Source organism: Prenolepis imparis, unplaced genomic scaffold, assembly GCF_030444845.1.
Source record: "Prenolepis imparis isolate NDT839.2.m4 unplaced genomic scaffold, iyPreImpa1.0 SCAF_5, whole genome shotgun sequence".
Taxonomy (NCBI): Eukaryota; Metazoa; Arthropoda; class Insecta; order Hymenoptera; family Formicidae; genus Prenolepis; species Prenolepis imparis.
In genome coordinates this window covers 15,940,362-15,955,504 of record NW_028141163.1, presented here as the reverse complement: position 1 = coordinate 15,955,504, position 15,143 = coordinate 15,940,362, and the positions used below count along the sequence as shown (strand labels likewise).

General features: G+C 28.4%; 3 protein-coding genes across 5 annotated transcripts; 1 reads left to right on the top strand and 2 right to left on the bottom strand.

The window, feature by feature from the left end:
• Window positions 1–3: 3 nt before the first annotated feature.
• Rpi135 (RNA polymerase I subunit Rpl135) lies at window positions 4–5,918 on the bottom strand. The gene is made up of 16 exons (XM_083037835.1): window positions 5,784–5,918; window positions 5,163–5,495; window positions 4,542–4,781; window positions 4,091–4,413; window positions 3,743–4,002; window positions 3,334–3,576; window positions 2,862–3,139; window positions 2,590–2,787; window positions 2,405–2,512; window positions 1,979–2,155; window positions 1,688–1,902; window positions 1,474–1,612; window positions 1,132–1,288; window positions 690–943; window positions 333–497; window positions 4–210 (listed from the first exon to the last, which is right to left on the bottom strand). Exons 1-16 carry the CDS (start codon window positions 5,865–5,867, stop codon window positions 7–9), a joined length of 3,378 nt encoding a protein of 1,125 aa, XP_082893961.1. The 5' UTR covers window positions 5,868–5,918; the 3' UTR covers window positions 4–6.
• Window positions 5,919–6,933: 1,015 nt separating this feature from the next.
• Window positions 6,934–8,926, bottom strand: LOC145936031 (KIF-binding protein-like). Its single transcript, XM_083037901.1, has 2 exons — window positions 8,656–8,926; window positions 6,934–8,571 (listed from the first exon to the last, which is right to left on the bottom strand). Exons 1-2 carry the CDS (start codon window positions 8,720–8,722, stop codon window positions 7,055–7,057), a joined length of 1,584 nt encoding a protein of 527 aa, XP_082894027.1. The 5' UTR covers window positions 8,723–8,926; the 3' UTR covers window positions 6,934–7,054.
• Window positions 8,927–9,195: 269 nt separating this feature from the next.
• LOC145935811 (mitochondrial coenzyme A transporter SLC25A16) lies at window positions 9,196–14,301 on the top strand. Of its 3 annotated transcripts, XM_083037429.1 has the most exons (9): window positions 9,196–9,282; window positions 9,396–9,528; window positions 9,606–9,832; window positions 10,335–10,427; window positions 10,550–10,683; window positions 11,728–11,913; window positions 12,284–12,437; window positions 13,014–13,155; window positions 13,423–14,082. In XM_083037429.1, exons 3-9 carry the CDS (start codon window positions 9,769–9,771, stop codon window positions 13,595–13,597), a joined length of 948 nt encoding a protein of 315 aa, XP_082893555.1. In that variant the 5' UTR covers window positions 9,196–9,282; window positions 9,396–9,528; window positions 9,606–9,768; the 3' UTR covers window positions 13,598–14,082. The 3 variants fall into 3 exon arrangements, with proteins under 3 accessions (XP_082893555.1, XP_082893556.1, XP_082893554.1); XM_083037428.1 differs by having other exon boundaries at window positions 9,213–9,528; XM_083037430.1 differs by lacking the exon at window positions 9,606–9,832 and having other exon boundaries at window positions 9,212–9,528; window positions 13,423–14,301.
• The last annotated feature ends 842 nt before the right edge of the window (window positions 14,302–15,143 follow it).

Genomic DNA, 15,143 nt, shown 5'->3' with positions numbered 1-15,143 from the left:
CTTAAATTAAACTTTCCTAAATTGCAATTTAATATTAATATTACAGGATGCTAGTTGTATTAAGAGAAATCTGAAGATATATGGTATCTCGATCTCATTTACGTTATCTTCTTCGCCGCACAGACGGCATTTTTTATCGTCGTCATCATTTCTACTGTTCATGATTAATTCCGGCCCGAGTAACGAACCGCATTTTTGGCACGCTAAAGTCTATAAATCAATATTTATTATAATCAATGAATCTCTCAAATACTTTGACTTTATAAATAATACTTAATCGGTACGATTAGCGTATTAATATGTTAAAGGAGATGATATCTCTTATCGCTTACCGTCATTTTATCGGAACAATGAAAGAGCCGGTCTTGAAGAAGGTACGAGCAACCGTGAGAGATTAAAGCGTCTCGTTCCATCTCTCCGAATCGAACACCGCCGCCCCGTCGACGACCTTTAATAGGTTGTCTCGTTAGTTGATCGATTGGTCCAGTGCTTCTTACCTGAAAATAAGAAATATATGTATATATTGTTTTCGTTATAATTTTGAGAGAATGGAATGACTTATTAATTTTCAAATCACGAAAATGCTGCTATTTAAAAATAATAACTAAATAAAATCAAAGAAATCATAAAACAGAATGGAAAAACTTTTTTTTTAGATGCTGATGTAAAAATTTACATAATCTAATTACCTGCCACTTGTCGGAGACCATGTGTCGCAACCTTTGATAATGAACTATACCAAAAAAGATGCTGGCCTTCATCTCGCATCCATATATACCTGAATACATTCTTTCAGTTCCGTAATAATTATAGCCACCAAGATCTAATAATTTCCCGAAGTAGTCTATGGCTGTGTTTTCCTCATCGAATCTAAAGGGTGTAGCATCGTGAACTAGTCCATGCACAGCCGCTGATTTCCCGGCCATCACTTCGATCATCATAGCTATGATGGAAAACAATGATTATATTTTTGTTACATGGAAATTATAAATTACATCCGTATTTTCTTAATAGCCTCTCTTGTAAAAAAAAACTTGGTTTGTGTTATAAGTCCAAATTAAAAAATTCATCAGAATTCCTATTATCGTAGTATAAATAATTTAGACGGTATAGAGTAAAACGCAAGCTTACCTATTGTCATACGACTTGGAAACCCGTGTGGATTGAATATAATGTCGGGGACCATCCCGGTTTCTGTGAATGGTAAATCCTCGGTAGGATACAGCCGCGAAAGAATTCCTTTTTGTCCTGCTCTTGACGCAAATTTATCTCCAACGATAGGATTTCTCTGAAAATTTAATGTATTTCAAAAAAATACATATTGTTAATATATATAATATTATGTTTAATATTATATTAATATTTAATATAATGTTTAATATTAAAGTTTAATATAATATTATATTAATATTATTATTAAATATATAATATGTTAAAATATGTGTGTGTATAAATATACAAAATTGTACTAACAGGAATACGGAATGTAATGCATGCTCTTCGAGGCTCTTGACTGTTAAACGTTCCACATAACTTCACACTGTCAATGTAAGCGTTTTCTGTGCCTTTATATTTTCCAATGACGTAGTTACTAATATCAGCGTCATAATAACTGTCAAATATACAGATTCGATGAGTTTTTAGAGAAATAAAAAAGTGACAATATTTAAAGCCAGAGGGACCTTACCAATAGTAAGGGTCATCTTCTTTGATAGAGACACCCATAATAGGTAAACCATCAACATCTAGCGTTTTCTCAAGTTCAGGCTTGTCCGGATTGCGGGCAAAGTAACTCTTCTTATCGTTTAAATCAACAAATTCCGACTTATAAATCGTTCCGTGCCCGAAACCGCGTTCATAAGATGCCTTGTTGATTACCATCGCGTCTTCCATATCGTACCCCTATGTATCAATGACATAGAATTAGAATTGTGAACGATTCTTGAACCAAATTTGATACTAGAAACAAAATACTTACCGTATATGAGATAACAGCAATTATTGCGTTGGTACCCATCGCAAAATCGTCCATGTTAATATTATCATAATGTACTGGCCTAAAAAGAGGCGCAGCAGGAGTTTGCAACCTGTACATCTTTGTTTGCGACTGTTGTTGCCAATTGTAACATGGCGTTCCCATTGTTTGCTTACCCATCTACGAGAAAATATTGGTAAAAATTTTCACTTGTTATAACATATTCGTAATTTATAAATCTACAGATGAGCATCAGAATAATTTTTATTCAAATCTGTATGAATTATTTATTGTAATCATTGTTAATTCTAAATTATTAGTTTTTACAAAAAATATTATTGTATCATTGTTAATTCTAAATTATTAGTTTTAATGTTTGCGCATATGAATGCAAACATTGATTATCTCAGTGAGCATAAAAAGATTTACCTGACATTGGTACATGTTTCTTGGACTCTGATTACAATCTGGTAACGGGATAAGTTTAGCTAAATTGCTGAAGATGGTTGTCTGACTTACTTCCTGATGAGTCGTGAACTAGCAAAAGAACAAAGTTTTTTCTTATTAGATATAAAAACCATAAAAATCATACAAAAAACATAATATATATTTACTCCTTCGTAAGCTTCTTCAGGAACCACACAGATATCCATATAAATTTGTTCAAATGTTCCAATAAGTTCAATCTTTTGCACAGCTAGATTTATCACCGGTCTCATCATTCTAGCTGCATTAGTAAACAAGAATAACCCTGGATACTGAGCTGGAACCTTCTTCTTTGGTACAAGTGCAATTTCCAATGTCGATGGTATCTGAAAATAAAATGTTTCATTAATATACATAATAATTATAAACTAGATCACAAGACATCGTGCTCTCGACTTACTTCTTGGCCCTTTATCTTAAGCAATCTCAGTTTGTAGACTACTTTATTGATAATCTTGTTCTCGATCAAACCGATCAGTTTTCCATCTAACATGACGGTATATGAATTTTTCCAATTATCTGCGATAGACAACGGAATCATTCCAAGATCTACCAATACTGTGGGTATCGCGGCTTTCAATTTTGGATCTGGATGTTTTGTGACAGTACAATTCATTGTCAAATGATTCAGCAACCCACATGGAGCACCGTCTGGCGTGTGTATTGGACAAATAAATCCTACGAATAATACAATAATATTATAATTGATATATTTGTTTTGATTCTTATTAATTTGATTATCGATAATTATGTAATATATAATCGCTCGAGAAAAATTGTAAATCATTGCTTATATTTTTATTTCTGATCGCGTGCTCATTTCTCAACATCTCTATTGTTGTAGAAAAAACTATAGCGGGATTGTTAATTACCCCATGCATCAGGCAACAATCGTCTAACTTCGGTAGTCCTCATACTTTGGAAAAATGCACCTCTATGTATCGCACGAAAATGACTCATATAACGCATCCTGTTGATATTTTCCAGAACAATTGTGAGGCCGGAGTTTTGCATGAGACCTAGACCAGTGGACGACTTTATGCTTCCAGTGGATAAGAAATACTCCATTTGTGCGTCAATGTTGCTCCGAATTTTGGTAACATTCAACATTTCTTCTAAATAGGTAAAAAGATCAATATATTTAAATATAAATATTAATATATAATAAATATAATGTATAATAAATAATATAATGTACAATAAATATACATAATAATAAATAATGTATAAATATTTGATTTTATTCTCATAAAAGGTCAAATTTACAGATAAAATACTTACGCATATTTAAGATGTACCTATTACCAGCACTTTTGGCACGTTTGAGAATATGAATTTTGAGATTTGCCAGCCATGAGCCCAATTTCTCCTTAAGAACTTGTAGATACAAATGCCCGCCTAACAAACATTCGTGCATCATCGCCGAATCCGCACCTTCGACAGCGCATTTATTACGGGCAAGAGCAAACAGTTTTTTAGTCATGAATACAAGTAAATGAAATTTATCGATAGGCTCTTCAAGATGAATGGCAACACAATGTCTATACATAAATGAATATGATGATAAAATTAAGATTTGTAATGAATTATACATGAAAAAATAGATAATTTAATGAAAAACAAACTCACTTTAGAATGTAATTACAGATGTCTATGTCAGTTGCATCTGCAGGCAATTCAGAGAATTTTACTCTAAAAATTTTTCCTACATAGGCTTTGCATTGTTCATGCCAATGTAAACCTTCCTCGTGCAAAGCACGTAACATATTCATAACACTATTACTGTAATAGAGATCATCTTCACATCCAGCAATTAATGTTTTATAAATATACACATCAGTCACATCTACCAAACATTTTAGCATCAACATTAATGGTACGTAGTAAGTATTTTTTTTATAAGTAAAAGCGAATTTTGCAGAACCATCAGTCACATAATGCAGCATATTGTTCTGTAAAAAATGCATTTATATTATATTTATTTATTTTTAGATTTATATACACACATTTACACTAACATATAAAGTACATGACAAGAGTATATAATCTATAAAAAATACTTCTGTTAAAGTATACATACCGTGGCAGTGTTATCTTCTTGAACACTTCTCAAAAAAATACCGAGATCGCTAAATTGGTCGCCACGAGTTTTCCAACCTGATCTCTTTAGAGCAATGGGATAGTTTCGTCTCGTCATTATTAACATGCGTACAAGTCGCTCTAATCCTTTGATTATAAAGTATCCACCCCATTCTTGTTCATGTTCACCATGAGCGATTAATTCCTTAGGACTCATTTTATTTAGGTGACATCGATTAGACTGTAAATCATATATTTTCATAAATTATAATTCAACATAAAAATATATATTAAAATGCAAACTATTGTGTAAAAAAAATAAATAAATAAGACAATTTAATGACAATTGAAAAGCCAATTAATTATTCCTTATTCGTTGTTATATCAACTGTTTATTATTTTTTTTCTAAAGATTATATAAGAAAAAATAAATTTTGATTTTTCTCTAAAAAAATCCAAGAATATCAAGATAAGAAATATTGTCTTTTTCTGCTAATTGTATAAGATTACTGTGCCTATACAATACTAATTTCATTTTTTTTCAGGATGTGTGAGAGATCTAGTTATTTATTAATAATAATTGTTGATTAATAATGATTAGTAAGATCCTTGTATATTTTACCTTAAGCATAATTGGAACTTCTCCTAAATCCTTCTCAAGAAATTCCTGCTCCACACCATTTATAGACCATCCAAGCCTCACTATTATTTTACCTTTATAAGTGATACCTCTCTGTCGACATTCCGCCGGATATATTTTATAATTTTTCACACCAACTGTACCAGAAGGTACAGTGGGCTTATAAATTTGCACATCGTCCAACCAGAGGACTATTTTGTCACCATTAGGAAGAGTTAAATACACTGGCGTACTGTTTTTTATACCTTGAAAAAGGCCATCTTCCAGCATATAATTAAAAGATTCGATGTGAGGTTTACCCATAGATTGCAACAGCTAAAATAACAAATAGAAAAATTAATTGTTATAAATTTTTGGGAGTAATTTATTTCCGCAATGTGCATGAATAAAGATCCTTAATAGAATATAACACTAAATCTTGTTAATTTTTCGACATTATTTATAGTATTTATATGATTTTGCATTAAAATAAAAACAATGTATTTAAATTGAGATTTATAAGAAAATCATTTGAATTGAATCAGCTGTGTGCAGTTATGTGTGTCCACATGTGTATACACGATTTTGTTATATATAATTTTATATAAAAAAGTACATATTTACATCATTCTGTTTTTCAGGTGGTTTACCAAAATCCGGCGACGTGTTCGTTAATTTAGGGTCTCGCAACATATTTGACATATTCATTGTGAAATATATAATTTTTTCCGATCACAAAGTTTGGTTATAAAACGATGCTAGCTTTCAAAACAAATCTCCCGAAACATAAACCTTAAAGTATGAGATTACATTAATACGACAAAATGTTGTCGGACACCCATTGGCTATCGGATAGAGAATTTCTAGGGTCCCTATGAATTTACTATCTGACAGCCAATCGGTAGTCGACAAATATTTTGTCATACTAATGTAATCTCATCTTAATGCACGTAGTTCATGGTACCCACGTGGGTGACACCCTGCTGATTGCGGTACACAAATTTATATTCTGTAATATTTAATTATAAACGAGATATATAATATATCTAGATTATTTTAATGTAGAATATATAGCTGAAAATTTATAAAAAAAAAGATATTCTAAAAAGAAGTTGATATTTATTACACACACACACACACACACACATTATATATATAACTTTGATGAAATAATTTATGTATATTCTATCAACAACCTCAAACAATATTATATATGTATATTCTAATAATATCTATAAAATACTTAATCGGTCAATATATTTGTTTTTATATTTGAAATCTCATGTATAGCATCTCTTAAAAAGTACTAATAAAGTTATCAGACTAAATCAGATATATAGAAATGGCAAAAAGCATTTCTTTGTATTCCTTTTAATATATTTGGTAAAATTATTAGAAGAATATAATTAGATAAGAAATGATATAAATTGAAACTTTAAACATTATAATTATAAAAATTGCAGCTTTATACAACTTTCTTTATTTACATACATTATAAGATTATTTGGTTCAAAATCTTAAAGTCATCTGTTAAATGAATAGTAAATTAAGAGCTTTCCAGCAAGAAACACAAATATAATGTCACACGATTGATTAAATGGATCAAATGGAACACTTGTCAGGATTCTAAAAGTTATTTATTCAATAACCAATTGCATCATATTATCTATCTGTTTTCTTGCTTCTATAATTAAATGATGAAATTATAATGTAAATGACTTTTTGCACATATGTGTAATGAATGATGAATCCTTATTACAATTTATATAATGTAGAAAAAAGTACAAAAATATTTTACAACATGAATGTCACAGATAGAGAAAAACACATGCATATAAATCTCAGAAAGAAGAGATCTAAATATCTAAAAATGTCCAAAAAATTTAAAAATGATTTTAATCTAAATATGAGTTAAATTGTGTTATGACATTTTTCACTAATTGCCTAATTTCTACATTTAGATCTTCAAAACCTACAGATGTATTGTTATGCAATTTGTCAGTCTTTACATCCAAGAAAGCAGAATAAGCAAGTCCTAAATCAAAGTGAATATGTTTGCAAAGTTCTAGTTCTTCATTTGTTTTAGCATTTGGTTGTAATTTCTTAATGGTCTTCTCCAAAATTTCTATTTGCAGCTTATATATTTTTATCTGTTTGAATTTGCATTGTTCGTAATATGCAAAATACTTGTATGCTTTGGAAATTTCTATTATTATCCTTCCATGTTGTACCAACTGCTCTTCTATGGTAAAATATGATCTTGCTGTATCAAGCCATCTCAAAACGTGCACAAAAACTACTTTAGCCTCATCGAGATTTGACACATATGTATCTGTGATCTGACTAGTAATACTTTCTAGATCCTTTTCTAAGTCAGCAAATAATAAAAAATTCTCAGTTTCCTTCTTCGAGTTTATAAGGGATTCTAATCTTGAATCTATTTTGCAAGATTTATTATTTATTCGACATAATCTTTCTTTTGATGAACTTAAAAGTGTAATTCCATAGAAACTCCAGTATCTAGCAATAGTGGCACGAGCATGTTGATATTTATTAAACATTGAAGCATATAGAGAATCTGAAAGTCGAGTCTTGGCATCTTTTAATTTGTCTTTATGAAATTTCTCCATAACATAATCGGCAGCAGCAAGATGATGTCTTGCTTCAGTGAAACGATGCTTTAATATGAAGTACTGGGTTAAATCAAGTGCCGCTAAAGTCCAATAATAACATTCTATATCTAAAAACTTCAATGTTTCAAATATTTGTCTGTTCAATAAATTATGTATATATATTACCAATTTCTCCTTATTTCTGGGCGAAATATGATATCGCTTTACTAAATTATCTATAGTCATTAAATGAAGTTGCTCTAGTGAAAGCAAAAAATTGTCTTCATCTTCAATACCAAGAACGGTTGGTAAATTAATAGGCTCCGGATACTCATTTTTTTCCTTTGTGTATTTCAAATAGAGCTCCAATGTTTGTTCTAATAATAGATCAGATTCCTCTGGTTTCTTTAGTTTATTAAAAACACATCTTAACTCAAGACGCACTCTTATAGCTGTCAAAATAGCTTTGCGCTCCAGCTCTTTCCCTTTTAACAGCTCGATACATCTCATGAAATGATTCTTACTAGCACATAATTGCGTCTCTTCTGTACAAATAACATACATTAGACCCATATTCATATAAGCTATTGCAAGAACTATAATATCATCGGATGTTGTGTCTGTTGAACTGGTTACATTTTGAAACAAGTCATCTATGTTGGCTTCTATCTTTTTAATCTTTTTTTTCTTCTTTTTGGTAAGTTGATTCATTTCACGTAAGTCTTTTACTTCAAATGATGATTTCAGGACTTCTAGAAACTTCTTGTTAACATTTATAGTTTCGGTATTCTCAACTGTATCTGCAAAAAATCAACATTAAAAGATTATATTATATGATTATGTGATACTAAAGTTTATAATAAAATAATCTTTGTATATATTACCAGATTGAGATAATTCGTGCATCCGTTGTTTAATGAGATATTCTATAATCGCCAACATTATTAGCATTACGTTCGATACATCAATAACAAAAATTTCCTTTATTTGAACTTGAAATTTAAAAGTCGTGTTTTATATATAGCAAGTATAAGCACGTGCTCGATTGTAAATAGGGGGTTTCCGAATAATATTCTTTCTTTCATGCTCATAGATACAAAATACAGAGATCCAGCGCAAAACTCGACTATACGCATTGAAGATTAAAAAATGGAATTTGACTAATGAGAATAAAAGGAACTAAAGTTTCTTTCCTGGTCACATTTTAAATCTTCAATGTCAGTCTGATATGAAATTTTGAATCGTGAACACTCGACAAGTAGATGGTTCAGGCTTTAGCCAATCAGGATAAAGGAATTCTTAATCTTTTCATCTTGATTGGTCAGTCAAAGTATCTCTAGCATCTTCTCAATTGCAATCTCGAGAATCGGACAAGTGTGAAAAAATGTTCTCTTTCTTAGAAATTATGGGAAGCAACTCTATTCTTATATTTGTGTCTATGCTTGTAACGAACCACCTGTAGAATTAAAAATGAAAGACTTGAGAGAAGGAAGTTTACAATAGCCGGTTCAGTGTGTATTTACTTAAAAATGTGATAGTTTCAATTAGAATTATTGCCTAATCGAAAGTCCCTTTCATGAAATAATCGTCTACATTTGCAAGAAAAAGTTTACTCTCATTACAGGTGGCAGAATTCATATAATAATATATACGCCAAGAAATTGGAATTTTATTAAATTGAAAGACAGAATGGAAAATTGAAATGTGATATTGCAATCCCTTCAATAGAGAATGGCGATTCAAGAAAGGAGATAAAGGTATATTATAGAATGTTTATTCGATGATCCTTTCACTTGCACGGCAGCTTGGGAATTCAACATTTTTTTCATTTGAGTGGGAACATCACCCAAGGTCAATTACCATTTCCGATTCTCATCATCGGATTGAGTGCGAACGGGTAGTCCTTCATCGTGAGCTATCTCGTGTTTTTCTCGCATGACTCGCATCTGCGATTTACGTCTGCCAGCCGATTTACATAATTCTATCATCCAGCAATCATGGATCAATCTGAAATAAAAGTTAACAACTTTGAAATCATTATAAAAAACCTCATAGCCGGCGGTGAGTCACTTGAAAAATTCTTCAAATATATCTGACTTTATTATATATCTTGGAGTTTAAGATCACTTCAGCTTCTTTTCCCAATTTTTTATACTTTATGTCATGAAAGAATAACAGTACAATGATTATGATTATTTATTTAGAAAATATAATATTTATTTAGAAAATATAATCTTGATCTTTAATCTAGAAAAATTAAAATAAGGATATTTCATTGTCTTTATATTTTATGTAAAAAATTCTATAGTGGATTTTTGCTCTTCCATTGTCATTTTTTAATTATTTTATAGAGCACAAATTTAGAAACAGATTTAATATATGTATATTGGAATTAACTTTTTATATATCTTCATATTCCATGTTCCAAAATATTTTTAGAGCTCTATTTGACAGAATAGATAGTTTGATAAGATAGATAACTTGGAATATCTTGTATTCCTTTGTATAAAAATATATAAATTATAAAATGTTTTTATATTCTAAATATATGTGTGTATTACAGGTGTAGCTGGTATGTGCTCAAAAACAACTGTAGCACCTTTAGACAGAATAAAAATTTTATTGCAAGCTCAACACGAATATTATAAACATTTAGGTAAAAATTTGAACTCTTGCTAATAATGTGAAATATGCCTAAATTTATATGAATTTTGTATATGTACACACACACACACATGTATATGTATATGTATGTGTATGCATATGCATATTTTGCAGGTGTTTTCTCAGGATTAAAAGAAGTTGTTCAACGTGAAAATTTCCTTGCTTTATATAAAGGCAATCTTGTTCAAATGATTAGAGCTGTGCCTTATGCAGCAATACAATTTACAGCATTTGAACAGTATAAAAAGGTAATGAAAAGATTCAATATTATGGAGATCATTTGAATTTAATGTATTATTAAATAATTTGTATCTAATATTATTCAAACAATAATATTTATCTGAATAAATTCTAAAAACATACTTCCACACACATGTTGCATATTGAATGCAATTTTCATAAATATATGTACTAGAGATGTAAAAAATAATAATTTAATTAAAATGTTTAAACTTTCTATAATAACTAATGATAAAGTTCATTGCCTATAGAGCGTGAGATAAATTAGAGTAAATATAATAACTTTCAATCGTGTTACAAATTAATTAGCTATATAATTTGACTTTATTTATGGTATTTGAAATCACTGTTAATAATAATTGCTAGAATTCAATGTTTCCTGTTTCTGAATTAAAGTGTCTTTATTAAAATCGTGTTTCCATAATTAATTTAATTATTTTGTTTATAATTAAACATCTTAAATTCCTCCTGTATTGACGAAAAACTTAACATTATGAAAAATATTAACGAGGATGGCCTGAATTTTCCTTCTTTTTCAGCAAACACTTGAATTCGATCACAATCATATATATAAGGCTTTGATGATATTCTCTGTATATTTATATTTATTGTTAATATTTATTATTAACATTTATATATAATATTTGATAATTATTAAAATAAACATTAATAATAAACATTAGTTTTTAGTCGATTTAAAGAAAATAGAAATCTCTAAAAAAAATAGAAATTGAATATAATATTCAATTTCTATTTTTATTCAAATATATATATATATGTGTGTGTATGTGTGTGGAGGGAGGGAGGGAAAGAAAGAGAAAGAGAAAATATATAAAATTTTTCATTAAATAGTTATTGATAAATGATTTAAAATACTCTGTCAACACATCTTAAATTCACACACTAACATTCGGCTAATTATATCTGCTTGACTATCATAACTGAAAGTCTTATTTATTTTCTCTGTATTATACATATATAGTCGATCTCTATTTTCATGAACCTGTAAATGTTTAAAAAACTATATATAACATTTGTATAACTTTTGTCAGCATTTAGGAAAATTACTCCAACAAGATTCGCATATAGATGGGTTCTTAGCTGGAGCTGCTGGAGGTGTCACAGCAGCTGCAATTACATATCCACTTGACACCATCAGAGCAAGATTAGCCTTTCAAGTTACCAGCAATACACTTTATTCTGGAATTAAACATGTTGCTGTTAAAATGTTTAGAGAGGTAAACAATACAGTTTTTATATTTTTATCTTCAAAAGATATATATATTTAAACCTATAAAAACTTGATTTGCATCTTTGTACCATAATACTGTACAATAATACTAAGGATGCCTTAATTATATATTTCATGCTGTAAATTAAAATAACTGTTAAAGTAAATTTTGAATACGAGAATGAGATTAGATTTTAAACCTATATATATATTAAAAACATATAGACAGATAAACCATATATATATTAATAATATAGAGAGATTCAATCTTCTCTCTCTCCAAATATTCTTACATGAAAAAAACTTTGCAAACTTTTCACACCTTGGGTGAAAACTTTTTTGTATCAAAATAAGTTAATAGAAAGAGAATATTTCAGGAAGGTGGCCTACGAGCCTTATATAGAGGATTCTGGCCAAATATGTTGGGCATGATACCCTACGCAGGATTTTCTTTCTATACATTTGAGAAATTAAAATATTTATGTTTGAAATATGCGCCACATTACCTTTATTCTGAACATAAAACAACTGGTGAGTTAGATTGCTGATTTCCAGACATAGGAAACATAGATTGCTTCTATCTAATTTGCTTAACAGAAAGTATCTGCTCGAGTAAAAAAGATAAAACTATGTTAGAGCTCGCTGTTCTTTTCTAATAGGCATGCAGAAACTTTATATTTCCGATAAAGGAGAAAAACACATTCGTTGGACACAGTCTCTTTTGTTGCATTATTATGATGGGCTCATTTAACGATCTATGCTTCCTCTGTGTACATCATTTCTTGAATCTAACAAAAATGTAATGATACGAAGTTACAATTATAAAATTCTTTTATTTATGAACATATATCTCCTTTCCCGCTTTAATCGAATAATCATTACATAATTAAGTTGCAATAGCTTTTTATACTATACTCTTTAGAAAAAAAAAGAAAATTTATCATTTTTTATTTCTTTTATTGAGCATGTTTAACTTAAAATTAATTTTCTTTCCAAAGAATGTGTCATTTAAAGAATTAATAACGCATAAAGATCAAAGAATCGGCATTATTAACGATAAATAATAAAAGTAATCATAATAATATATTTTATTTTATTGTGTTGCAGGTAATCGTATATTAAATATACCAGCAAAACTTTTATGTGGAGGTGCTGCTGGAGCTGTAGCGCATACTTTCTCTTATCCATTGGATGTTACAAAGAGACGTATGCAATTGGCAATGATGAATCCAACTACACATAAATATGCGTAAGTAATATGATATGTTTACAAGAATTTTAATCTTGCATCAGAAATTGAAATGACTCTCTTGCAATATTTTCTTTAATTACCAATTTAATTATCAATTTTAATCTTGCAATATTTTTTAAAATTATCATTATATACAATTATATATATATATTTTTTTAAATTATTTATATATATATATATACATACACCTTTAACGCAAAAATTTAGTAAATTAATAAATTTATTTATTTAAATATTCTTAATCCATAAAATTAATATTCTCAGGTCTGGAATGTTGCCTACTCTTAAGATGATATATATTGAGAATGGCATTGTTAAAGGCTTATATCGTGGAATGAGTATTAATTTTTTACGGGCAATTCCTTTCATGGCAGTTGGTTTTGCTATGTATGAAGTGACAAAGCAGATGCTTGATTTAGACACAGGAGTAAGATTGTAATTATGTACGTATTACATAAAATAAATGCCTAGTTTTTATACATTATATATTTATATATTCTTATGAAAGAATATAATAAAAATAATATACAATTTATCTAATCAGTTGACCTGATCATAAAGTACAGAATGACAAACAAATAAACATATATATATTTATATAGTTTATACAATCAAATTTGTTTTTATTAAAAAAGAAGCAATTTTCTGAGATATTAAAATTTGATATTATATTATATTATTTCCAAAATCTGCCGCAAAAGGTTATAGACTATGATTATTATGTAATATAATAAGTATTTTAAGCAAGTATTTTACTTTAAGTGATTAATTTTTAATTGATACAAATTTTTATATGTATTGGCAATTGAGCAAATTGCTCATATTTACAATATAATAAATATATTTTGTAGAAATAGATGTTTAAGTACATAATAATCTATATTGAAAATCACAGTATCGAAGAAATAAATTTATGTAAATTATTATTTCAATATATAATTATTATACACATAGATTGACAAAATTATATACTTGTGAAAAACATATGATTATATGTGAAGAAAGAAAAAATGATATAATTTTGTATGTATTATCTCAAAATGTGTATTTATACATATAACAGAAATGTTTTATTTTGATACATATTACTTACTTTTTTTATTACCAACAGATGCAAGTATTAAATGAACTAATAAAAAAAATATTTTTTATTTGTGTGTGTGTGCGTGATGTAACAGTTAAGTGATTATAAACATGCATAAAGAATGAATCTTTTATGAAACATGCGTTTTTTCTAAAATATTGTGAATATGTAGAGCACAAACAAAACTCTGTCTAAATGTGATAATATCTTTTTATTTCTGTAATTTCTTATAATAAGATGACATTATATAATTATACGTTCATGGCATTTTTTGTTCCTTTTCACAAATCTGGGCTTATCCGACACCAGATCTTTGTAAGCTATGTTAAAGTAATGTCAAATAAAGCTCATGTCAAGTAAAGTTTAAAAGAATATTGCAGGCTTAATTCTATGCCAATTTTATATTTATCATATACAATCGCACGCGCGATTTATATATGCATAAGTATTATTTCAGATAAGTTGAAAAATTATAAAAGCTATCACAAAAAAAAATTTAATTCAAGGTATACAAAATTTAAAATTTTATGTACTATAATATTCAAATTAAGGATATCTACCAATTTCTACCGAATTAAATCTAAGGTAAAACTTTAATTTCTCAAATGACAAAGGTTATTATATTATATATATATATGTATTAATGAGTTATATTTTATATAGTACTAATATTTTTGAAATTTAAATTAATGAAAAATATTTGATATTGTAAACGAGTTTTTAAGTGTGATAATAGCTTTTCAATATATCCCATACCATTATGAAATTAAATCAATAATAATATTTATACAGATATTAATATAGCATGTTTTCAACGAAACATTTAATAATCCACATTAATTTTGTTCATTGCATGAAAATTGGTATGAAGATTAAAGAAAGGCAATAAATAGCAGATATA

Excerpts from the sequence above, each read along its gene's own strand:
- Rpi135 (XM_083037835.1), bottom strand. The coding sequence starts at position 5,867 with ATGAATATGTCAAATATGTTGCGAGACCCTAAATTAACGAACACGTCG. Across the intron at positions 3,577-3,742 it reads TAGGTACATCTTAAATATGC|AAGAAATGTTGAATGTTACC; the intron begins GTAAGTATTTTA and ends TTACCTATTTAG. Across the intron at positions 1,613-1,687 it reads GAAGATGACCCTTACTATTG|TTATTATGACGCTGATATTA; the intron begins GTAAGGTCCCTC and ends TATATTTGACAG.
- LOC145936031 (XM_083037901.1), bottom strand. The coding sequence starts at position 8,722 with ATGCTAATAATGTTGGCGATTATAGAATATCTCATTAAACAACGGATG. Across the intron at positions 8,572-8,655 it reads GCACGAATTATCTCAATCTG|ATACAGTTGAGAATACCGAA; the intron begins GTAATATATACA and ends GATTTTTTGCAG.
- LOC145935811 (XM_083037429.1), top strand. The coding sequence starts at position 9,769 with ATGGATCAATCTGAAATAAAAGTTAACAACTTTGAAATCATTATAAAA. Across the intron at positions 10,428-10,549 it reads CGAATATTATAAACATTTAG|GTGTTTTCTCAGGATTAAAA; the intron begins GTAAAAATTTGA and ends CATATTTTGCAG. Across the intron at positions 10,684-11,727 it reads CATTTGAACAGTATAAAAAG|CATTTAGGAAAATTACTCCA; the intron begins GTAATGAAAAGA and ends AACTTTTGTCAG.